This window comes from Hylobates moloch, unplaced genomic scaffold (assembly GCF_009828535.3).
Source record: "Hylobates moloch isolate HMO894 unplaced genomic scaffold, HMol_V3 SCAFFOLD_10, whole genome shotgun sequence".
In the NCBI taxonomy this organism is placed as follows: Eukaryota; Metazoa; Chordata; class Mammalia; order Primates; family Hylobatidae; genus Hylobates; species Hylobates moloch.
In genome coordinates this window covers 58,229,919-58,254,019 of record NW_026652285.1, presented here as the reverse complement: position 1 = coordinate 58,254,019, position 24,101 = coordinate 58,229,919, and the positions used below count along the sequence as shown (strand labels likewise).

Here is a 24,101-nt window from a genome sequence, read left to right as displayed (position 1 = left end):
CTTGCATGCAGTTACTAATAAATGTGGGAATCTAAAGGCCTAGCCGTCTTGGCCAAACTTGGAGAACTCTGGAATGCCATAGTTGTGCCAGAGCTCCATTTGGGGGAAGCTTGAGACTGTCCTTAGACCTATATCACAGTTTAATTCATTTTTTGACCAATCCTGCTTCCCTTTCTTTCCTTACACAAGTATTGATCTCAGTGGCACTCCTTAATAAACATCCTACATTCTGTTCTCTATCCCGGTGTCTGCTTCCCAGGGAGCCTAAATGTGACAACTGTCTGTCTACTAAGTGGCAGGATCTATGCTTGGTGACTTACATTTGTCATTGCTGTCATTCCCCATTACACCTTGTGAGATGTTTTGGATGATGTCTACTTTTTAATATTTGAGGTGGGGAGCATCAGAGGTTAATTAACTTGTCCAGGGATCGATCATTTATAGTTCTGACTGATCCCAGAGGTCATGTCTGTTCAGTCTACCATGCTAGCCGCAGCTGTTGTAGGAAAACAAACAAAACAAAACAAAAAACAGACACGAATAACCACTTTTCACTATAGACCAGACATTGTGTTAGGCACTTGTATCTACACACAACATCATTCAGTTTTCACAGCAAGCCAATTAAAGTAGAATGTTAGCCTCATTTTTATGCATGTAATGTATAAGATCAAGGCTAACAGACCTTCTCAGAGTAAGAGGCAAAGTTGCTTCTGGACCCCAGACCTGTCTGATTCCAAAGGCAGTGCATTCTCCTCTGAGTCAGGCTGTTTGCTCTATGTAAGGTAGAGATCCTCTGAGGGAGAACATGAGAGACTGGAGGCCCTGAGATATGGATTTACCTAGAAATAGCCCAAACTATATAATATTCATTGAAATATCTACCATAAACATGAGTATCTTCTTTCTCAGAGGGAATTTTAGACATTTTTTTTTTTTTTTACTGCAGTCCCCCACCAGCCTTCTAAACCCTGGGGTTACCTAGATTTAGGATGCCTATGTAATTTTTGATCCGAAGCATGCCACTTGAGGGTATCATGGGACAATAGAGGTAAACCAGGATGGCCATGGGCAAAAAGAGAGAAATGCTCATTCTACTAGTGGGAAAAAATGTTGTTACATTTCTTAGGTGCTACTCTTCATTAATACTTAGCTGGTGCCTCAAACCAAATCACAGTATAAGGTGGGTTGTAAGAAAGAGTGCTTTGGAGTTAGTCTCTGAACGTCGATAGCTTTAAAACATTAACTTTTCCATAGTAAATTTACCCATGATCCTGGCCTCTTGATCATGCAGCAACTCGAGTTCCGCTCTGATATAAACACTGCACATTTCCGATTTGTGGAATTGTTTTCCTTTAATTAAATGAAGGAGGGGAGCTGTAGTTATTTTCAACTCTGCACAAATTACTACCCAGTAGAAGCCAAATAATGCATTGTAAGTAGTACTTATTCTATTTATTGTACCCTCTATGGATGTGTGTTGGGCTTGTTCTATTTTGGAGGCACTGCCATGGTAACTGGGCTCCTGACAAAGGCCTGTGTCAGAGCAGAACTTGAACATGCAGAACTTCAGATAAGCGATAAAATCATCAAACTCAGCAGGCTCAGAAATAACAATTTGGAGATCATGCTTTACTCCTGGGTACGTTTCTCCATTAAGTTGGAAGAATAAGTGGTCATTCTTAAGATTTATTGGACATGGAACTAGTCCTGAGGAAAATGGTGGAAGAAATTCTATTTTCACAGTCTCCTAGATACCCTCATCAACATCTGTGGCTCAGTCTTTTGTTCCATTTTGGCCTTTAGGTCAAGCTCACAGCTTTAAGCAGAGAGCATGAGCTAGTTTTCAGCCTTCAGGGAACCAGAGTAACTTTAGATGTCTGATCTTGAGTCCACAGACTTGAGAAATAACCTTGGCTTTCTCTTTAACCTAGCTGAGAGGCTTCCCAAAACTCTCTCTTTCCCAACTATAAACTTGGATCCATGTTTATAAACTTGAAATAAACAAGGAGGGTCCTTGAGCTCTAATCTTGTGCTCCTATTAAAGTTGGTGCCCAGGAGAGCTAGAGAGGGGTTCTGACCAATCTACCCTTCTCTGTAGAATTAGCAGATCCCAGTGTTCCCAATGGGAGTAGACGTCTAAGCTATGAGGGCTTTCTATAGTCCATGTGCGTAGTGACTGAGAATACTAGAAGAAAGCCTGTAAGACCAAAATTCCTTTCCCTGTGGCAATTTCTTTAGAGTTTTGCTTAGAAACAGATTTATCACCTCTACCCAATTTCTCACTTCTAAAGAGTACTGTTAGGCACAAGCAGTGACCAGGCACTACTCTGCCTTTTTCATCTCTCCCCCAACTTTCATCCTCCTTTTTGAAATCCTTAAGCCTCTTAGCCCAGGCTTATTTTAGTCCCTGAATCAGTCCCAGGAGCAAACAGGAGTTTATGTGCTCATGGGTGGCTGTAGGCTCCACCATAGACCTTGTCCTGCAATTCAGAGCCAGGGTGAGCATTGCCGTTCTCCTTTTCCAGCAGAGTTTTAGTCCTAGCTTATGTCTTCATCCCCCAAACTGTTCATGCTTGAATTCCATCGAGAAGCAAGATGGTCAGCACCTACCAGGAGCCTCCTCAGAAGGACTAGAAGAGAAAAGCCTGGCAAGCCTCTATGGGCCATGAGTTCCACAGAGGAGGCTGTTGGAAATAACATCATCTTGTAAACTTTTTGGCCCAAGGAAGAGCAAACCAGGGCACAGACAGGCAGAAGAGAAAACAGAAGAATTCCTTGTTTATTGAAGAAACAGCCTATTACTTGGCTGAAATAAAATTTGGAAGATTATTTTAGAGTCAGATCTTCTTATCTCAAACATCATTTCTTACACCCAACGTCTGAAAGATGGTTGTTAATTTAGGGTAGGTTTAGTGCCCTCTCCTGTTTGTTCCAATCAGTGCTCCTGCAACAAAGCACTCAGTCCTCCCTCCTGATCCTTGGCACTCCGCCCTTCCCTCAAGAGCAGCATTTCAGTCCTTGTGTTTCCATTTGCTCTCCCTTACCCTCCGGCCTGAGCCAGAAGGCTTGAGCCTCTCAAGGGTTCCCAAAGTTGAGGGGCCCCTGGGTCAGCAATAACAGATGTCAGTCTTGGATTTAGAGCAGATGCAGCTGTCCTCAAGTCTCTCACCCTTTAGTTTTCTTTTATTGATAATGGAAATCCCACATTTCTCTCTGATCCTCTACTTCTCTTTCCCCAAATATCCATCCCTCTGCTATAAACTGAAGAAAGGACTGCCTTTGCACTCAACAGCCTTCTCCCCTGGGATTCTCAGTATTTCCAGTGAGGGGAGTTAGCTATCATGCTAGCTCTCACCTCCCTCCCTCATTTAATCAATTCTTACTCCAGTTTGTCAAACATTCCTCTTGTCAGTGACACATTAGCTGTGGGAGGTGGGCAGGGGGAGCAGAGCTGGAGATTAGGGAGGCAGTGGGACAACAGGTGTGGAGTTATGCTATAGCCAGGGAGTCTTTTTAGGCTAAAAAGCAAACTAAGATGTCCAGTGACTGTAATCTTCTTGATTTTTTTTAGAGGGCAGAGTTCACAAATAGGAGAAAAAAAAAAACAAAACCAACAAAGAGTACTTGAGTGTCCACATCTGGGCTGAATACGTGTGAAGGCGAAAGAGGGCAGCGTGGAGGAAGGAGGGGACAGCCCGGACAAATCCCTAATAAACTGCCGGAGGAGGACCTAGAGGGGGCTCTGCAATTTTAGGGGTGAGGGACCACTTCCTGAACACTTCCGGCCTGTGAAGGCTTGAGATGTTAATTATAGGACCTGTGGATGTCAGCAGAGATCTTTTAAAAGAATAACTTAAGTGCCTAAAATCCCCCCAAGAATACACAGCCAGCCCGTTTTAGAAATGGCCGTCAAAGACAACAAAAGTGAAATGCGCAAATGCCTTCTACGCAGGGTGGTGCTGGGCAACCAGCTCGCGCTGCAGCCTCCCCCACGCTGTTGCTAGGAGATCGGAGGGCTATACTTCCATCATCTCCATACTTGCTGGGAGATTGAGTAATTGGTGTCTGGATGTGCGTGTGCTGCTTCCCAAAATATCTCTTTAAAAAGACGTGAGAGGGATGCGGAGCCAGTAGGTAGGATGATGGAGGGCGGACTGTGTCCCAAGAGGGCAGCGGGCTCCAAAAGCCAAGGCTGAGGCTGAGGAGGGGGTGGGGACCCACATGGGGGATAGAGTGGGGAGCTGCTGACAGCTTTCCCAGATTCCTTTTCATCCTCTGCTTGTTCTTTGAGACTGATCTCTTAAGTGAAATCTAGAAATTGCTGGGGACAACTACAATTTGGGGAGCAATGTAGTTTGGTTTTTCATCCTTAGTGTTGAGACACAGCAAGGCTAAGAGAAAGCCTTTAATTTTATTTTGTAGGTACTGAAGTGTTAATGCACAGCTTTTTGGTGCTTGGTTATAGGTGTTGAACTCTGTCTTGTGGGAGAGGGGTAGATGAGAAAATAGGGCATGCCTGTGGACACACACACACACACACACACAAAGGCCCCAGTGATGAAAAAGGCTGCTTCAGCTGCAGGGAGCCAGTGAAATAGACAATTGGAGCCCACAGCTGTAAGGGCTCTGGAAGTTAGGAAACCTAGGGGTGAGACTCAGCCCCGCCTCAGACAACTACATTACTCTTCATGAGCCTTCTCTGCCTCAGCTTCCTCATGTGTAACCTGACAGGGTTGAGCTAGTACATCTCCATGGCGCGCTCCACATCCCCTGCGTTCTAGGAGTCTGAAGTCTAGTTCCACCTTCTCCTCAGAGCCAAGGGACAATGACATATCACTTCTTTGTGGAGGCGTTCGATTCTCTCATTTCATTAACAGGAAAAATTCAATTGACTGCCATGTTTTACACTTTTTCAAATATCTACTCAAATGCCTATTGCTGGAAATCTAGAAGAGGAGATTGGGAAATGGAATAACTGGCTTTTAAATTATGTTATTTTCCTTTTTGTCACACTTGTCCTACAATACTTAACATGCTCAAAAATCCGATTTTTGATAGCATCACTTTTTTCTTTTTAACCAAGGGAGGAGGGTGGAAGGGGGCAGGGCGTTCAAGATATATTGATGCTGTATTCTGATATCACGAATGAGAGCTAAGAATCGAGAGTGTTTTCCTTAAAGTCACTGGCCAAATGGCTGAGTGTCCTGGAATTCTATCAAGGATTAAGAAATTCACCTTAGTTCCAACACTAACTCACAGGACAAGGAACGGATACTTATTTGTAAAAAGCGGAAGCTGGGGGTTGCGGGGGTGGGGCGGGGAGTGGGGGTTGCTCTAGTCCTCGTAGGAAGGTTAGGAAAGAAAATACCATAATATATGTAAATGCACTCTGGAATGTAGAAAGAGTGCACAGAATGTACTGCATTCTTTTCACTGTGTGCCGGAGAAATTTATTCATTTATTCAGAAAGTATTTTTTGAGATGTTGCTGCCGCCAGTCCTCATTAGGCATTCATTCACATGGCGCATGCACATGGTCAATGTCCCTCATCATCCATCCCGTGCCCACAGTTCTAGGGAAAATGACCTCCTATTGCTACAGAAAACTGCATTCTCAATGGCTGCATCCTCTGAATACTACACATTCTTCTAGAGTGAACCTTTGCACAGTGTGAAAAATGCACTCAAATCACTCCCACGAGTGTCTGTCTTATTTTGTTGTTGAACACTCCTGGTGACACAAACCTCAGACATTTTACTTCCTGTGTTAATGAATGCCAATGCCTAATCATTGTACAAGCAGATATTTCTTAGGAAAAAACAAATAAAATTAAGGCTATCTTTAAGTTAACAAACACCACCCTCCCACCCAACCCTTGGCTGAGCAGGCAAATAAGCAATGCCTTTCACCGATTTTTTTTGTCTGCCTCATTAGGGATGGCAAAGCTCGCTATCACGTGGATCACCCAGACTCCCTCATTTTACTGGTTCTTCACAGCACCCAGGAAGATTTCAGATGGACCTCAAATACAAAGGCTGTGAGGAGCCCTATTCGTTGTGTTGACACCACTGAGAGATTATTTTTTCCTGGAGAAGAGACACACCTGACTTTGATCCCTTAAAAAGTTATTTTCCCAGCTGGGCACAGTAGCTCATGCCTGTAATCCCAGCACTTTGGGAGGCTGAGGTAGGTGGATCACCTGAGGTCGGGAGTTCAAGACCAGCCTGGTCAGCATGGTGAAACCCCGTCTCTACTGAAAATATAAAAATTAGCCGGGCATGGTGGTGCATGCCCATAATCCTAGCTACTTGGGAGGCTGAGGCAGGAGAATCACTTGAATCACTTGAGCCCTGGAGGCGGAGGTTGCAGTGAGCTGAGACTGCACGATTGCACTCCAGCCTGGGTGACAAAGCGAGACTTCATCTCCAAAAAAAAAAAAAGAGAGAGAGAGAGAGAAAAAGAGTTATTTCCCCTTGTGCCAAGAATGAGATGAAGCCTGGAGAACGGGTGAGGGAAAATGAGCTGATACCACTCAAGAGTAACCAAGAATCGTGGGCTGGGTGTTAGTGTTACCAGGCAGAGCTTGGTTCCTTGCCCTTTCTTTTGGGTATTTGGCAAGCCATACAGAGTTTTCAGTAGGGGGATGGATGAGGGAGGAAGAGCACAAGGGAGTCATAAAGGGATGCCAAGTCATAATGAATGAGTTATTTTGTGCACTCCCAGGAGATCTGAGCCCATGGGCAGTAGTTCCGAGGACACAGATGTTGGTTCAGCACCAGGAAGTCCTTGCTAAGAAAGCTTTGCAAAATGCAAATGGACTGGGGTTGCAGGGGAGATATTCAAATAAATTTCCTCTCACTAGGGCTGGACCCAGGCAAGGGTGGTCACAGATGAACTCTCACCACCCTTCCAACCCTAATATTCTGTGATGATATGGGAGACCCAAGGAAGCCATGCTGACCCATATTTACCTCCTCCACCCACACCCCAACATCTCAACCTTTATTAAACCCTAGAACAGGAAGGCCATATTTGTCTCCAAAACCATTCTGTCCACAAACTAAGGAAGCATTAAATAATTTTGCAAAGTGCTTTTTGAAAGTCAGCTATAGAAAAGTTCCCTGGTTAAGTCAAATTAAGCAAAGCAGCAATCATCTTAAAGATGTCAAATAATAATAATAATGATAATCATAATATTTTTTTGAGACAGAGTTTCGTTCTTGTTGCTCAGGCGGAGTGCAATGGTGTGATCTCGGCTCACCGCAACCTCTACCTCCCAGGTTCAACCGATTCTCCTGCCTCAGCCTCCCAAGTAGCTGGGATTAGAGGCATGTGCCAACAAGCCCGGCTAATTTTGTATTTTTAGTAGAGATGGGGTTTTGCCATGTTGGTCAGGCTGGTCTCGAACTCCCAACCTCCAGGCTATCCCCCCACCTCGGCCTCCTAAAGTGCTGGGATTACAGGTGTGAGCCACCACGCCCGGCCAAATAATTATTTTTATGCCATTTTTATTTGGCCATTGCCTCATTTCCAGCAAGTATGGGGGAAGGTGTTCCCTAAGGAACCGTTAATCTCTTAATTCTGAAGATAATGATTCTTTTTTAAGGGGAAACAACCATGATAACTCAATTGTCCACTTGAAAATTAACACCCAGCTTTTACTATTTTGACTCACGGTAACCTCGCTTTTCCTGGAGTCTTGTCTTGGATCTGTCTCCAAAGTGAGTCAGAAAGAAAGTGGCTCTGTTTACATGTGGAAGCATTTGAAGTCATTTATAATAAATTTTGTTATGGTTTCAAGTCATGAATTAGCTCATTTTAATCTAGAAATAAAAGCCTCTATTATGTAGCTTACAAATGAGGAATCTAAGTCTTAAGAGGGTTAGGATGACTTGCCTAAGGCTACACCTCCATTTCTAGGCATATTAGAGACATCAGTCTACCATAACTACCTGCCTAGGTTCTTGACCTCCTATTTCAAGCTCCTGAATTTTCATCTATTCATTCATCCACCCGTTCATTCATTCACTCACTCAAAAATATTGAGTACCACCTATGCGTCAGGAGCCATCCTAGACAGTGAACCAAAGGCAATATCTGCCTGAATGAAGCTTACATTCTACGTGTAAGAAACAGCAATAAAAATTAATAAGTAAAAAATACAATATCTTCATGTAAGCAAGGAGAGAAGCCTAGATAGCATATATGACAGACATGCTGGGCTGCTCATTGACTAGCATAATTAGAGGGAAAGTTCATGGGCAGAGGATTAGTAGCTGGTACTGTTGTCCAGGACTCTCTGAGATTGCACACAGCAATCTGGTAGGACTGAGTTTAGACCCTTGAAGTGGGACCCTGTTTTCTGTTTTCTGTTGCATGATCAAGGAAGTACTGGCCCCTGCCCTGCAGTGATCAGAGGCTAGGATTTAATAGCAATATGACAAAACTTCAACTCCAGCTGGATCCTGCCAGCTCAGTTTTCATGATCACAGGCTGGGTCCAAGGCTTGCATGTTATAGCAAGCAGCAGCAGGATGAGCCTCATCAGAATTGATGGCTGGAGAACTACCAACTGTTCTTCTGGCATAATGGAGAGCTGGAGTTCCAGCTTTTTCCATGATGAGGATTGACTGATTGAATGCCTTAAGCACTGGACCATAACTGGTTTCCATGGAGCTTCGCAGGAAATTTATTTCCTGAGAGAACATGTGGTTCACTGCTCAACTCCTTGGATACATGATGACCTGCTTCTCAGATTTATCTATTGCTCTATGTAGCATTCTTGAACTAAAGTTCTAGGCTCTTCTCTGGTTGGCCCATTCTCTGCTAAGTCAAGTCCTAGGTCCAGCCCTGTGTGTTTCTATTTGGATGGCTGGAATTCTGGAGCTGAGCTTTATTATCCCTTAGGACAATATTTCTCTACTGTGGCTGCACAGTGCAAACACCTAAAGACATTGCAGAAAATATCTATGCCTTGGCCCACCTTATAACAGAAACTAACTTTTTCAGGGTAAAGCATTGGCTTTTGTATCTTTCAAATTGTCCCGAGTGATTCTGATCCACAGTGAAAACTGAAAACTGTTCTAGTATTCACCTTGCCAGAAAAATAAGACTATGCGAAGTGAACCCTCCTTCAAACTGGAGAAGGAAGCTTTGAGATTTCCAGGGAAGATGGAAGACAGAACAGGTGTGTAAACTCTTGCATCTTGCTATGAACACATACATATGCTTGATAAAACATAACAAAAAAAATGTAAAAGAAGAAAAACCTCCACATGCCAAATGAAACTAAAACCCAAATTAAAGTCTTAGAGATAAATCCTTGTGACCCAAAGGGATATTAAGAGTAGACAGACAGTTTTGTGGCGGGAGTCATAAGTAGCTCATGGATTAGGTGTCAGGACTGGGATTTTTGTATAAAGTCAAGGTGCCACATCAATGAAGAGAGACTATAAGAACTTTGTTCACCTGCTCAGGAAGTTAGTAAGAAGCGTGATGGCCTCCCTGATCTGTGATTGTGTTTCGAGAGCTCTTGGCTAAATTGGGGTTTCAGTACCAGAGAAGTTAGCAACTTTGCCTAAATGAAAAATGAAGGGGAGCTGGATATGACATTTACAGTGCCTTTAAGGGATACTTCTTTAACCTGGTGAACAGCCTTGTACCTAGTTGCCCAAACTGTCACCAGGGGTTCACAAAGAAAACTTGTTTCTACTCGCAGATGCCCTTGTGGCTCTTATCTGACCCATGTTCACTTTATACCTGCCTGACCATGGCTCTAGCACTGGGAGACTGACCTTTTGTTCTACCTGGCATCCTGGGGAAAGGCCAGCTTAGGGCAGCCCTTAGTTCTTCAGATGGAAGGTGCACTTTCAATACCCAGCACAACAGAAAACAAGTTCGGAGAGTTTTATTTTCAGACCGTGGACAAGAAGGGAATAATAATTCAGGAGAGCAGTCCTCCATTCCCCAGGTCTTGCATTCAACCCAGGAATGATGAGAATGATGAGTCAGGCAGAGAGAGAGCACATCTAGCAATTAGCAGCACATATAAGGGAATAGGGAATAGAGTACTTTCAATTCATGGGCAAATGCGTGATGGTCCCTTTAAAGGAAGCTGTAGGAAAGCACGGAGCCCAGTCTTCTAGGTAAGAGAGATGCTCCAAAATTCTTATTTCTGTCCACCAGCTTGAGCCATTTGGGTGTGGTGTAGAACTGGAAATTGTGTCAAGGGTGACTGAGCCTTGTTTCTGGTCTAAGAAAGTTAAAACTTATGATGTCAAGACAACATAAAATGGTAAGAATTCACTACAGGGTGGAAATACAGTCACCTTCAATAGATCGGAAACCCATACTACACTATGCATGGATGTAGGCCAAATTCACACTACTCTGTGTTGTGTGGTTCTGTGCTGATACAACACCAAAACAGACCAGGAACAATTCAAACCTGCAGCTCCCAGGGAGGGAAAAAATGTTAAGCTGTCACCTGGGACAACTCCATAATGTAAGGTATAGATAAGATTTCTGGGAAAAAACAATTCTCGCTGAAGGTACACCAACAGAACAGAAATGACAAAACCTGAAGGTTATACTAGTCAGATTTAAAAATTGGATAATTCATGGCCGTACTAGTTTTTTGTGACTGCTATAACAAATGGCCACAAACTGGGTGGCTTAAAATAACAGAAGTCTGAAATCAAGGTGTTAACAGGAGCACACTCCCTCTGAAGGCTCCAGGGGAGAGTCCATTCCTTGCCTCTTCCAGCTTCCAGCGGCTCCAGGTATTTATTGGTATATAGTAACATCACTCTAATCTCCACCTCGGTCTTTACATCACACTCTCCTCAATATTTCTCAAAATGCCTGAGGCATTTTTCTTATAGGGATACACTTGATTACATTTAGGATCCACCTGAATAATTCAGGATAAAATCCTCTTCTTAAGATCCTCACTTTAGTCACATCTTTTCCCATGTATGGTGATATTTTCTCTTTTGCTGTATAATATCCCCAGGTCTCAGGGATTAAGATGTGGAATGCCTTTTTTGGGGGCTACCATTAAGCCTGCTACAACCCCTACCTAGTGAGACTAGAGCAACCTGATGGAGACTTGCAACACAACGTATTTAAAATGTGCAAAGAGATGTAGGTAGGAAGTGACTCCATGAGACATTATGAAAAGACTAAGATTTTGAAAAAGGACTGGGCAATTTTGAAAAAGATCCAAATAGAAATTCTAAGAATGAAAAATACAGTAAATGAAAGAAGAGGTAACCTCAGTAAATTAAGCAGCAGAATAGACAAAACTTCTGAGAAAACAAGAGGTCTGAAAGGCTTCTCTGAAGAAAAATCCCTAAATGCTGCAAAGACAAATAACAAGAGAGGAGAAATGAAGGAGAGAATGAGGAGCTCCAACACATGTCTACCACAAGTTCTAGAAGAAAAAACATAGTATGCCCTTGAGCAATATATCTAAAAGAGAATGATGGGATGAAACAGCACTGAAAAACGACACAAGTCCTGAGATTGAAACTAAGTCCCGCATAAGAAGTACAAAAAATGTTTATTTACACACATTGTAATGAAACTAAATAATATGAAAGACAAAGAGAAAATCTAAAATGCTACTAGAAAGAAACGGCAGATGATCTAAAGAGGAATGAGAATATTGACAGAAACCTTCTCATAACAAACAATGCCAAACAATGAAAATAATATTTCCAAAGGCTGGAGGAAAGTGACTGCTGAGCCAGGATTCCATTTTCAGCTATACTGGCACCTTTCCATGCAGAGAAAAACTAAGAGTTTTCTACTTACACACCCTTACTGAAAGAATTAATAAAGACTTTAAAGACAGAAAACTGAGTACTAGGAAGAGAATAACAGGAAATAATATTTTGTTTATGAGGTTATGGAAGGCTTCTTAAAAAATGATATTGCAAAATCTGCAATATGAAAAAGGTCCATTAAAAAGTTGGAGCAAAAGCTTTTCCAGAAGAGGAAATAGAATATGCAAAATTCTTGAGTGATGAAAGGTATTGGAATATAGGTGAGAGAAGGCAAATATGGTGTGAGGAGAAGTTTCAGACATTTTCAACAGCAGTATCTTTTGTGACCTTGTAGACCATGACAGGAATTCAAGTTTTATTCTAAGTGAAATGAAAAGTCATTTTTAAAGAAAAAAATGAGAATGACAGAACTCAAAATAAGTTTTTAAAAGTTCTCCTAGAAAATTGAAGACATAAGTAAGAATTTGAAGTCCAGTCCAAGAGGGTGGTGTGGTATTTAAATGATAGGATTTCCTGAGAGAATACACAGGGAAGAATTAATCAACAATATAATTCAAGAAAATTTCCCAGAACTGAAAAAAATGAATTTCTAGATGGAAACAGCTCATTGAAGTATCCAGCACAGTGAATTAATGTAAACCTAAGACACATCTTCATAAAATTTCAGAATACTAAATATGAAAAGATTTTTTAAAATTTCCAGATTAAAAAAAGGATTACATTTTTGAAATCAATAATCAGGAGACTTTGGACCTCTGAACAGCCTCACTTGAAGTTAGAAGACAATCAATATACGCCTTCAAAAATTTTAAGAAAAAATTCAAACTAATATTCTATATTCAACCAAACTGTTAGTTAAGTTTCAGGGTACAATAAAAGCATTTTCAGACACAACGAGTCTCCAAAAATTTCTTGTTTGCCTTTTCTTAGAAAGCTATTGGAGGATGTGTTCCACCAAATCAAGAGGTAAACCAAGAAAAGGAAGACATAGGATAGTGGAGGGAGGAAGGAAGGAGATACATGCAGAACAAAAAGGGGAAAAGTCCAAGTTCTGGAAAAGAAAGATCCCAGATGATAGCTCTGCAACAGGTTGGGAGGTCACATGTCTAGATTGCATCAGATGAGAAGGCTACAGGAGACATTGTCCAGGTGGATTAAATGGGTAAAATACATGATGCACTGGAATGTTTTGAGAGGAAATTTAGACAAATAGCTAAAAGCCGGGGTTTGAATAATGATAATTAGAAAACTAAGACAGCAAACAAACAAAAAGTCAATTACTAACTCCTAAGAAAACAAAATACAGAAAAGGAAAATAGTCATGGTTTACTGTATGCCTCAGCTCCAAATAGCACTTTCATCGTCATAATAATATAAAAAGTTAACAATAGGTCGGACACAGTGTCTCATGCCTGTAATCCTAGCACTTTGAGGGGCCAAGGCGGGCAGATCATGAGGTCAGGAGTTCAAGACCAGCCTGGCCAGCATGGTGAAATGCTGTCTCTACTAAAAATAGAAAAATCAGCCAGAGAATGGTGGCCTGCACCTGTAGTCCCAGCTACTCTGGAGGCTGAGGCAGGAGAATCACTTGAACCTGGGAGGCGGAGGTTGCAGTGAGCCGAGATCGTGCCACTGCACTCCAGCCTGGGTGACAGAGTAAGACTCCATCTTAAAAAAAAAAAAAAAGCTGAACAATGATCTAATCATGTATTTAGGAGATGATTCAGCTAGGGAAAAGGAAAGGGTGGAGAGTAGAGGTAGGATTTGTAACAGAGATTTTCTCAAGCCTAGAGATATGGGTTGGTGTGGAGTCCTCAAATTGCACAGGGAAGAGGTAGACTTTGGGGAAATGGCTGTGATGTGCTGGGAACATTCTGTCCTAGACACAGAGCTCTCAGTTGTGGCACCAGAGCCACTAGATCATGATGGAGAGGACATTAGAGACCCTTCTCATATTTCATAGGTATCAACGGGCCTTGGGATTCATCGGGTACCTTATGAAAGGAAGGCACGCCAAGTGATGCTTAAGGCTGATTTTGCTCCCGCAGGATATGGGCTAGAATCAGACATAGCCTGATTTAAAGGAAATGAAGCAAGTGACATTTAGCACATTTGGGTTTGGTAGCTACAAATCCATATCTACTATAGGAGAAAAGAGTCTTTATGGAAATTGTTTTATTGTCTGTGTGGCAACTGACTTTAAAATCAGTTGTATATAGTGTGATGTGCATGTACACGTTAAATACACCTTATATCCCAGATGTGATCAACATAAACAGAGCCCACGTGAAAAGTGACTTGAGTAGTTAATTGGCATTTAAAATTTTGATATCAATATCAGAAAGTGTCTTAATTAGCATAAAATATATTAGAGTTTTGCTTATTTTTTGGCAGAAATCACTGATTTTGAAGATTGAGAATTAGAAGTATTGTACAGATGCTGTCATTCCTACATGAAGGAGGCAGAAGAATGTAGCAAGTTCAGCTCTCTAATGCCAGGAGTGGTGCTTTCAGTGACCAGAGCTCTCTGGGTCCTCTGTGTATCCCTCCCCTGTCAACTGATTCAATAGAGGCTGGGCTGGTCCTGGCATTAGCACATACTTGAATCTGCCTTTGGCTGTGACTTCACCCAAAGACAGAAAGGGGAAGTTTCTGGTCTACATAGCCAACATGTAGTCTTGATAATAAATAATTGCTTGTTTGGAAGAATTTGGTCTGAGCCTTACCTTTATTGTAAAATACTGCGTGTAGATGGCAGATGGGGCATGGGACCTTTAGACCTCATCTAGCTCTAACCATGGGAGGCTACCAAAGACCTTGACGTTTGGCAAATGGCCAAATTTGCAGAGATCTTATTGCAAGAGAGGTGTTCCTAAATCTGAGTTCTAACATCACCCCTTTTCTAGCTCCAGAGCCCCATTGCTAGGCAGCAACCTTCAGCTGGAGACTCATCCTCCCCTAGACTAATGAGTGAAAGTGGGTGGGATTAGTATTAAGTTGTGCAAAAAGCAATTGTGGTTTTTGCCAAAGTTGTGTCAAAGACTGGAATTGCTTTTGCACCAACCTAAGCACTGGGCCATAGGAAGGCACCAAAAATACCTAGCTGGTGGCTGTGGCGTGACTTTTTGCTTAAGCTTAGTGGCTAAATTCTCATCCTGTCCCTAATGGCCAAAGTCCTTCCTCACATCCCAGGTTCAATTTGCTAGAGATTGTCTAGTCTCCTTGAACTTTGAATCTGGGCTGTAGCTCCTGCTGATAACCTCATTCCTACAGGGCTGGGCCACGGAACTGCTTTATACCAGTCTCTCAGTGGCCTGGAGCCCAGACCCCGAACCTAAGTCATATGGCCAGCCCAGACCCTAACTTCAAGGCTTCCTTATGCCAGTCAGGTACCTGCCTTTCTGCCTATTGCCTGGAGCTGAGCCCCCTGCATTCTTCAATTTCATAGAGTTGACTGAGGATTAAATGAGTTAATGTATGAAACTCCTTGGCAAATACAAAGCATTATCTTTACTGGTTAATTTCTTTTGACAGTTTTTGACAGCTTTCTTAACTCTTAGTGACTCAGTTTTCTCATCTGTAAACTGGGAATAATAATAGTACCTGCCTCCTTGGATAGGTGTAAGGGTTGGATGAGTTCAGATTCTGTAGTGGGTTGAGTAATGTCCCCTCCAAAAAAAGATATACCCACCTCCTAATCTCCAGAACCTGTGAATATTAACTTACATGGCAAAAGTTGTGATGAAGTTAAAGATCTTGAGAGAAGGCACTTATCTGGATTTTCTGGGTGAGCCGTAAAGGCAATCCCATGTATCCTTATAAAACAGATACCCATCACATCTGTAATCCCAGCACTTTGGGAGGCCGGGGCAGGTGGATCATGAGGTCAGGAGAGCGAGTCCATCCTGGCCAACATGGTGAAACCCCATCTCTACTAAAAATACAAAAATTAACTGGGCGTGGTGGTGCTCACCTGTAGTCCCAGCTACTCAGGAGGCTGAGGCAGGAGAATTGCTTGAACCTGGGAGGCAGAGGTTGCAGTGAGTTGAGATCATGCCACTGCACTCCAGCCTGGCAATACAGTGAGACTCCATCAAAAAAAAAAAAAGAAAGAAAGAAAAAGAGAAGAAAATAAAGAAAGAAAAGAAAAGAAGAAAGAAAAGAAAGGAAAGAAAAGAAAAGAAAAAAGCAGATACCCAGGGGAGAAGACACACGAAGAGGAGAAGGTAATTTAATGAAGAAGACAGAGACTGAAGTGATGTAACCACCAGCAAGGAACGTCTGGAGCCACCAATGGCTGGGGCAAGTAAGGAAACGATTCTCCCACAGAGCCTTCCGAGGGAGTGCAGCTCTGCCAACCTCTTACTTTCAGATTTCTGATCTCCAGAATTGTAAGAAATTAAACTTCTGTTGTCTTAAGCCACCTAGTCTGTGGTAATTTATTACAGCAGCCACAAGATACTAATACACATGTATAACACCCTGGCACAGAAGAAGGATTAATTTTGTTGATTTATTCTAAAAGTAAGTATGTCTGTTCTAATGATGTTATTAATAATAATACTTCAGGAACATTTTTCTCATCCAAGAAAATAGGCACCCTTATGCATGCATGGAAGGAGTATTTGAAGAGGGAAGGCCAGATAGGATACACAGGGAAGCAAGAGAGGGCCCTGGGACACGGCCTCAGGTTTGGAATTTAAATCGATACCATTATAATTGTACCAATAATAGGAATATACAAATGTAGTCTGGTAAAAGTCAGGATCTTTAATAGTCCAAACTGGATTGTGGCTCGCCAAGGCACTAGTCATTAAACTTTCCTCCTTCAATCCACAGTTTCTTTGAGGGGAATGCACACAAGTCGTTTTGCCCCTTTTATGGCATTGCATTTTCCAAGTCTCTGCTGAGTTTTCACCTGATCGTATTTTTTTTAACTCAAGAAAAACATATCTGCACCACTGAGAGGACGTATTCAGGAGGCAGTGTTTCTGAGGATTCTGAGTTTTGGAGCATCTATAGCCAAGCCTATGGCAGGAATGTTGCCCAGACGCTGGTGTGCCTCTCAGATGGTTGAGAAGAAGAGGCCAGACCCTGGGAAATCCGGCTGTGAAATACCGAGAACAATAATGTGGGCAGACCATTCTGATGGTAAGGAAGAGACAGCCTATAGGACCCCTGAAAAGCCACCCTAATTTTTTCCTCCCCAACCATTATGATTTCAGAAACACTGGTGCATACAGAGGCCAAGAGAGTGAGGCATTTTTAATTTAGTTACTTCTACTCCTGAGTCATTCAGATCCTCAAAGCGGCCCCAACCCTAGGGTGCCACAATACACGCATCTCTTGGGATGTTTCCAAGGTTTAATCATTTCAAAACCCTGGTGATTCTGTCTTCTTGCTCTGTGCTGTCCAACATGGTAGCCACTAGCCATATGTGGCTATTTAAATACAAGCAAATTGAAATTAAATAAAAATTCAAATTCAGTTCTTTAGTCACACTGGCCATGTTTCAAGTGTCCACTAGCCACATGTGGGTAGAGGCTACCATATTGGACAGTACAGATAGGGCATTTATATTGTTGCAGAAAGTAAAGCAATTGACAGCGACGTTCTTGTTATCTAAGGTATAAGTTGAAAATATCAGAATTATGGATAGATCAGACAGGAAACTTATTTCTATGACTAACCACTTACTCTCACTACCTTCAACTAATGAGCACTACAAGCATCTACAGTGATCCTATGTAAAAATACGTACATATAGCTAGGTGCAGTGGTGTGCACCTGTAGTCCCAGGTAGTCAGAAGCCTAAGGCAGGAGGATGGCTTGAGCCCAGGGGTTTGAGGCTGCAGTGAGCTATGATCATGCTTGTGAATAGCCAGTGCACTCCAGCCTGGGCAACATTACAAGATCCTGTCTTTAAATAAAACCAAAACCAAACACAGACATATATACATATAGAATAAAGAGAACACCATGCTTGTGGAAATTCTATACATTTTTAAAAAGTAATCATCATGTCATTTTTAGCCTCTCTTTTGGAGTATGTTATTTATTGTAAGACATCATTTTTATTAAATACACTGTAGTACAAGAGACTTTCCATGTCAGGTTGAGAGAAGCTGGTCACATGATTTACAACAAAACTTTTTTTTTTTTTAAACACTGTATTCAGGTGTCACTTTGAAATCAGCCAAGATGCAGTGGGTCTTAGTAAAGCAATGGACCTCAAAACAGATTGCAAAACAAGAACTGGTAAGTATTAGCACAGAGACATCACATTAAAAGGAAGATAAACCAAATGAAAAGGAGAGTTCCAAATACCAGGTCACAATTGAAGGGGAAATACATCTGCAGAGAGATACGGAAATGTGTGTGTATACGGCCTGGATATATACAAACATCTCTCCAGATACAGAAGCAAATGCAGAATGTCCACATCTCCAGGCAGATTTGTAAGTCATAGGTAATGATCAAAGAACGCAGGGAGCAATAGTTCACCATAATTTGGTCATTTGTCAAGGGATTACATATTTAAAATCCACATTTAATTTAAAGACCTTGTATTTAAAACATTTCCAGCAGTTTTATACATTTTTAAAGCAATAGTAAGCTATACAAGCTGCAAGATATAGGCCTTTACATTTCATTTTCTCTAATTTTTTTTTCCTGTTCAAACACATGGCTACTAGCAGCTTTTATGATGCTTGCTCCAGTGCATTGAACGTTCAGCTAACCTCCACTCAGGATCATTTTCATTAATGCATAGACTAAAGAAATAAATAAACATGGACCTGGCCTCAAACGCAGAGACTAAAAAATGACATCCCCATCTTTTCTCATTTCGTCTCCTGAGACGTACGTTAAGATGGCAAAATAGTTGCTTGGTGGTGGTTGTGAAATTCACAGTGTTTTGCCTACAACACATATACAGATATATATATATATATATATATATTTTTTTTTTTGCTTTGCTTGTGTTTGTGATGAATGGAGCAAAAGTACATAAATAAATAAATATATAATTAAATAAATAAAGGTCAAAGGAAAAGAAGGAGGGGAAATGCAAAAACTAAGGATATTCAAGAACCTTTGACTTGAGCAGCAGTGATTCATTCCAGCCCTGACAACAAGAAAATACCCCTTCCTGCACAGTCGTTTCTAACTATAAATCCCTCCCACCCCTCATTCTTTAGAATAACGTTTGAAATTCACGTACAAGCTATCACAACCTCAGAGGCTCCACATTCCAATTATGCATCATAAAGAATCAGCTGTAACTGCTAACTTAGACTTTTGGAGAGTTGGGTCACTAGCCATTCCTCTCATGAGATTTCCTGTAACAGTGATATATGGCCAAACCAAAGGTCAACATTGAAAATAAAAGTCCTGAGACAGGGGATGAAAAAGAAAATGGGGAAGAAAGAGAATTGAGAGTATGTGTATATATGCAGTCATTTATTAGTTAGATGCAACAATGTTACTGGTATTACAGGCAGTCCAATTTGTGAAAAGAAAGATTCAAAGAAAGTCCATTCTTGACCAGGTAATCCTGCTGTTAGGACGCTTTGAAAAGGACAGCATTCTATACTGTTAGTTGGTGCATTCACTCTAGGATGTGGGAATTCCTAAGAGTTGCTCATCTCGCTGTGGGTCTTGGACTGCTCATCATTGGCCTTCAAGACATTGGGCTGCCAACATTCCAATTTATATTTGGAATGCTTGAACTCTGAACTCAAGTGTAAAGGGGTCACAGTGGGACAAAGACAAGGTGAGCATAATACAAATGTGCTGAAAGACAAAAAGAAAGTAATGTTCCTTTCCTGGACCATTACAAAAAGTATCTTCCTTTGCAAGGAGCCAGAGAAAGCACTCAGTGTAGTGGGATGGCTTTTATTCATTTGTTTTGGGAAGCACATTATCTTAAATATGTCTTCCACCCATGCAGTACTGCACAGAGCTGAAAAGTGTGATGTAGTCCTACCCACGTGGAGTATGGAAGCACTAACAGCAACATGACGTTAAACAGTTTTGGTTATTTAGCATATTTTAAGCAAATTATTCATACCGCATCCTACCTATAATTACCTCTATTATTGTATGCCTATAAATTTATACATAAACACACAAACACACTATGTATGTGCATTTGTATATGTATAAATCAAGTATTTATAACACATATATAAATACATGAAAATATCACAGGTAGCGCTGATGTGAACACATGTATAATATGAATTCTGATATAATCTTTTATAGCATAGTTCAAAGTGTTTTCTAAATAAGCCTGATTATGACATTGGTTCAGTGTACAAGGATTTAGCTGAATTTAGCTGAAGCTAAGAGCATGATTATATATCACAATATCTCAGCTGCTGGTCATCTCCTGTATTTCCTTTTGTTCTTCTAACTTCATATGCTGCTTCATGAATGTGTTAGCATGCTTTCTTTCCTGAACTGCTTGTTCGTATATCACAGTCTCTAGTGGACAGAACCATGAAGTTCGGAGTGAGAGTACTTGGATTCAGTCCCAGTGGTGCTGGAAGCTAGGCTGGAGACCTCTAGCGTGTCTCTGAGTGTCTCTGAGTCTCAACGTCCTCATCTACACAAAATAGGAATAATTTGCTAGCACACATGGGAAGTGTTCGGAAAACTATTCAATGGTTTCTAAATGGAAATGATTGTCAGACCAGGTTTGGGCTGGAGAATTAGGTTTGTCACTGTTATACTGTTGTAGTTTTCACAAATTTGATGGAAGGCCATATTTGGTGATCATTACATTTTAGAATGAGGATGCTACTCTTCTAAAAATCAGACCATGAGAAAGGGGGTGGTGGAGGAACAGCAATGAATAATTTCAGATATTCTGTGGCTCGCTCAGCTACTTTAAAAGCAATCTGATATTCTTTCAATTTGAGATGTCTCTGAAATCAGCACATACTCTTAAAATAACAGAGATAGTAATAATCAGCAATATAAATAACTATAAAACTTTGCACTTGCATAGAACCTTTTATTTCAAGACCTTTAGGGACTTGTCAGAAGGTATAAGTGGAATTTTATTTTATGGTTTGCTTTTTTCTTTCAGAGAAAAAAAAGACAAAACTGGAATGGGATGCTCCCAAAGTCTCATTTGCCTTAAACAAATCTTTGCTCTAAAATTGCACATTCCTCCTTGAATTTGATCCCTTAAATTATTACCTACTTTGCTCTCTTAAAATAAAATAAATAACTTGTAGCTTTTCCCCCGAGAGCAGCTGGCCAGACATGCAGCGTGACAAACCTGTGTTGGTTTTCAGGTCATCGCTGATGGAATCTAGAAAAGTTTTTGTACAAATCTGCCCCTTCCTTACTGCGTCACAGAGTTCTACAATGTTTTAACAGTACCATGGGTCCTTAATATGATACATACATGCACATGTATGTATATATATATATATATCTATGCACATATATGTCATGGAGATATGGCTTTCATTATGTTATTATGTGTATTCTGGAGGGTTTTTTTTTTTTTTTTATCATCAACAAAGAGAACAAACGACCCAACTCTCATCTCTCACAGGCCAGCATATAACTTGAACATAAGGTTTATCTTGTCAACTCCCTTGCTTGACTGCAGATGCTACTGGATTTCCTTTTGTTCTCTGTTAATTCGCACTTTTGAATTTTTGAGAATTGGCTTTCAAAGCTTTTAATGAAAATAAGGTGTTCCAGTAATTAACAGGCGCAAGCAAAACCTGAAACAGAGCTATCGCACCTTCAGAAACAAATATGAAATAACATGACCTAAGATGAATGAAAATCACTCCCTTTCAATCTGGCTCATGTTATAAAGGTGTCAAGTTTAGCAAAATTCCCCTCACAGAGGGTAGCAAGTTTTCTTGAGGAACAGAAATATTTTTCTTTCTTGTTATATCTGACCATTCAAATAGCTGTAAATTTCTATTTAAATTTGCGCCCTCTTTTTGCAAAACCAATGACTATGCCCAGAAGCACACTTCCGGTACTTGGTCTGGGCACAGCCTCCCGTTGGCATGCTGTGCCAAATTTTGTATTTTGACTTTTTGAATGGAGTGAAGGAAACAAAAACAGCATACTGACAATGGAGTACACTTGGAATGAAACCACTCTCCCAACCAGAGCCCAGAGCAAGGGACTTGACCTGTGTACACTGAACGTGAGTGCATGTGATGCCCACAGGGTGAGGTTTCCTTTCCCTTAGGGATTGATTCTGCCCTTCCCACAGTCCTGTGGGTTCGACGTGGATGAGGATTTCCAGGCTTCAGGGTCCATATTCATTAAAACCCATCACCACCGTACAACGCAGAGACATTGATACTCAGCTAATAAACTCCATTAGCTTCCCCTAATTGTATAAGTCATACCCTTTTATGGTTCTGCTCTACCTATCAGGGGAACGACGTCTGGAGCAGTAGTGTCTGCACACAAGGTATTAATCGACGAAGACCATGCACAATTTTGCTTGCACAGTTAAAAGGGCGGGTGGGCATGGAAGTTAGGGGTCGGAGGGAAGTGAGATCTGAAAAGTTCATTGTAAGAGAAACTTGCCTCCGAATTTGTAGCTTGTCTTATCTTTTCCAAGTTCTTGGCTTTCCCACCTGACCCCGAAATGATCTCTGGACATGAATCCACCTCTTTTCAACTGAAGTTGACAAAGGTTCTGTGGATAGCACTTGAGAAACAAACCAGTGCTATCATCACAACCTACGAAGACAAAACTGTGTCCGAGCACACTATGCGCCATCTTGTGTCTCACGGAAGCCATCTTTGCTCTCTACTGCACGCTATCATTTCTGATGATGGGAAAAGAATCATCCATGGCACAGAGGCCAATAGTCTTTTTACTCCTCAGAAAGGTCCTCAGGGGAAGGTGCCGAATACATTCTTCCCAGCTAACAGTTGCTGAGTATTTCCTAAGTAGGGACTGACGCCAGCTGATCCCAGCGGTTGTCTTTGTTCCTCCCATATTGCGGTTCATAATAAATCTTCTTTCTCTCTGGTTTTAATCTCCCATAGATAAAGGCTTCACAGATTGAACACAAGTTTTCTTTTTTATACACAGGCTTAAGCCATCCAAAAACAATAAGAACAGTAATAATAATAAATAAATAGAAGTGAATCCATAGAAACTCTCGATGTCTGTACAGCAGAAGTGACAAAGTTTAAGTCAAATATTTGTTTTCCCTTTTTTTCATCCACATCAAAGGCAGGAATACAACAAGGCATTGTTAGTTGTGGTGGGCAAACTGGAGTGTCTGCTGATATAACAAATTACGTTTGTTAAGGCCTTTGTCTATGCAGAGTTAATAGTAATGCAGAAGCCAGATTGATTCAAAAGAAAGGGTAAGAATCGTGAAGCGGGGAAGACGAAAAAAAAAAAAAGGAAAATAAAATTAAAAAAAAGAAAAAGGAACAACCAAGGGAGATGGAAAGAGAGAAAGAGATAATGCCAAAAAGAAGTCAATACTGTGTCTACGGATGAAGAAGTACACACTGCTTCCCTCGAGAGCTTCTCAGAGTCTTTGATGTTAATACTGTCAGAGTGAAGGAGAGCAGCTTGGTGGCCTCCAGTGGCAGTTAAAAGATGTTCATCCTCTCAGCCCGTCTGAGGAGTATGTTGGGAAGGATTGGTCTGGGGAAAAGGGCCCTAGCCTAGAATGTCCAGGTAGACCGGAGATGCCTTGGCCAAGTTCTGAAGGAGGGTATGGATGCCCTTGATGTTCTTCCTCATGTGGGGCTCTCGCTGCCAGCACCCCAGCATCAGCTCATACACCTCCTGGGGGCACGTGCGGGGTCGCTGCAGGACTCGGCCCTGAGTGATACACTCTATCACCTGGACGGAGATCAAAGATAGGATGAGACAGGAGGAAAAGCAATGCACATCAAAGAAATGTCAGTGCAAAAAAACAGCACAAGAGGGGGCTTTTACAAAAGAAGCCCACTCTTGGTTTCATTTTCTCAGAAGGAAGAGAGCAATTATTATAGGTTAGTTTATATTGTGTTTAATTTGATTGGCTTATATCCATTTTTCCAAGCCACTCTGATTTCACAAAACTGGTGGGAAAATAATTTATATGGAATGGTCTCAAACCTCACACTGGAGCTCCCACATGTTGTGGTTTTTATTGGTCTGAGATGGAACCTGAGTAACCTGGATGTTAAGGCACTGACTGACAGGAAACCTCTCAGGCTATTGGATAAAGGAACTGAATTGAAAAGATAGACATGGATCTGAAAAAGATGTAGGGTGCCTGATCAAGATGCTGTGCCTCAAATATAA

At 41.4% G+C, this 24,101-nt stretch overlaps 1 protein-coding gene and 1 long non-coding RNA gene across 6 annotated transcripts in view; one reads left to right on the top strand and one right to left on the bottom strand.

The window, feature by feature from the left end:
• Positions 1-1,571: 1,571 nt before the first annotated feature.
• Positions 1,572-17,741, top strand: LOC131384376 (uncharacterized). Of its 2 annotated transcripts, none has more exons than XR_009215173.1 (4): positions 1,572-1,642; positions 5,938-6,189; positions 9,012-9,189; positions 16,735-17,741. It is a non-coding gene; the product is annotated as an uncharacterized LOC131384376 (long non-coding RNA). The 2 variants fall into 2 exon arrangements; XR_009215172.1 differs by lacking the exon at positions 1,572-1,642 and adding an exon at positions 3,999-4,137.
• A 1,494-nt stretch (positions 17,742-19,235) lies between these two features.
• Positions 19,236-24,101, bottom strand: part of NTRK2 (neurotrophic receptor tyrosine kinase 2) — a 545,280-nt gene continuing 540,414 nt past the window's right edge. For all 4 annotated transcript variants that reach the window (XM_058445160.1, XM_032164403.2, XM_032164408.2 and 1 more), the window contains one exon: positions 19,236-23,654. In XM_058445160.1, the coding sequence (XP_058301143.1) occupies positions 23,469-23,654 (186 nt within the window). In that variant the 3' untranslated portion in view covers positions 19,236-23,468. The remainder of the gene's footprint in view (positions 23,655-24,101) is intronic.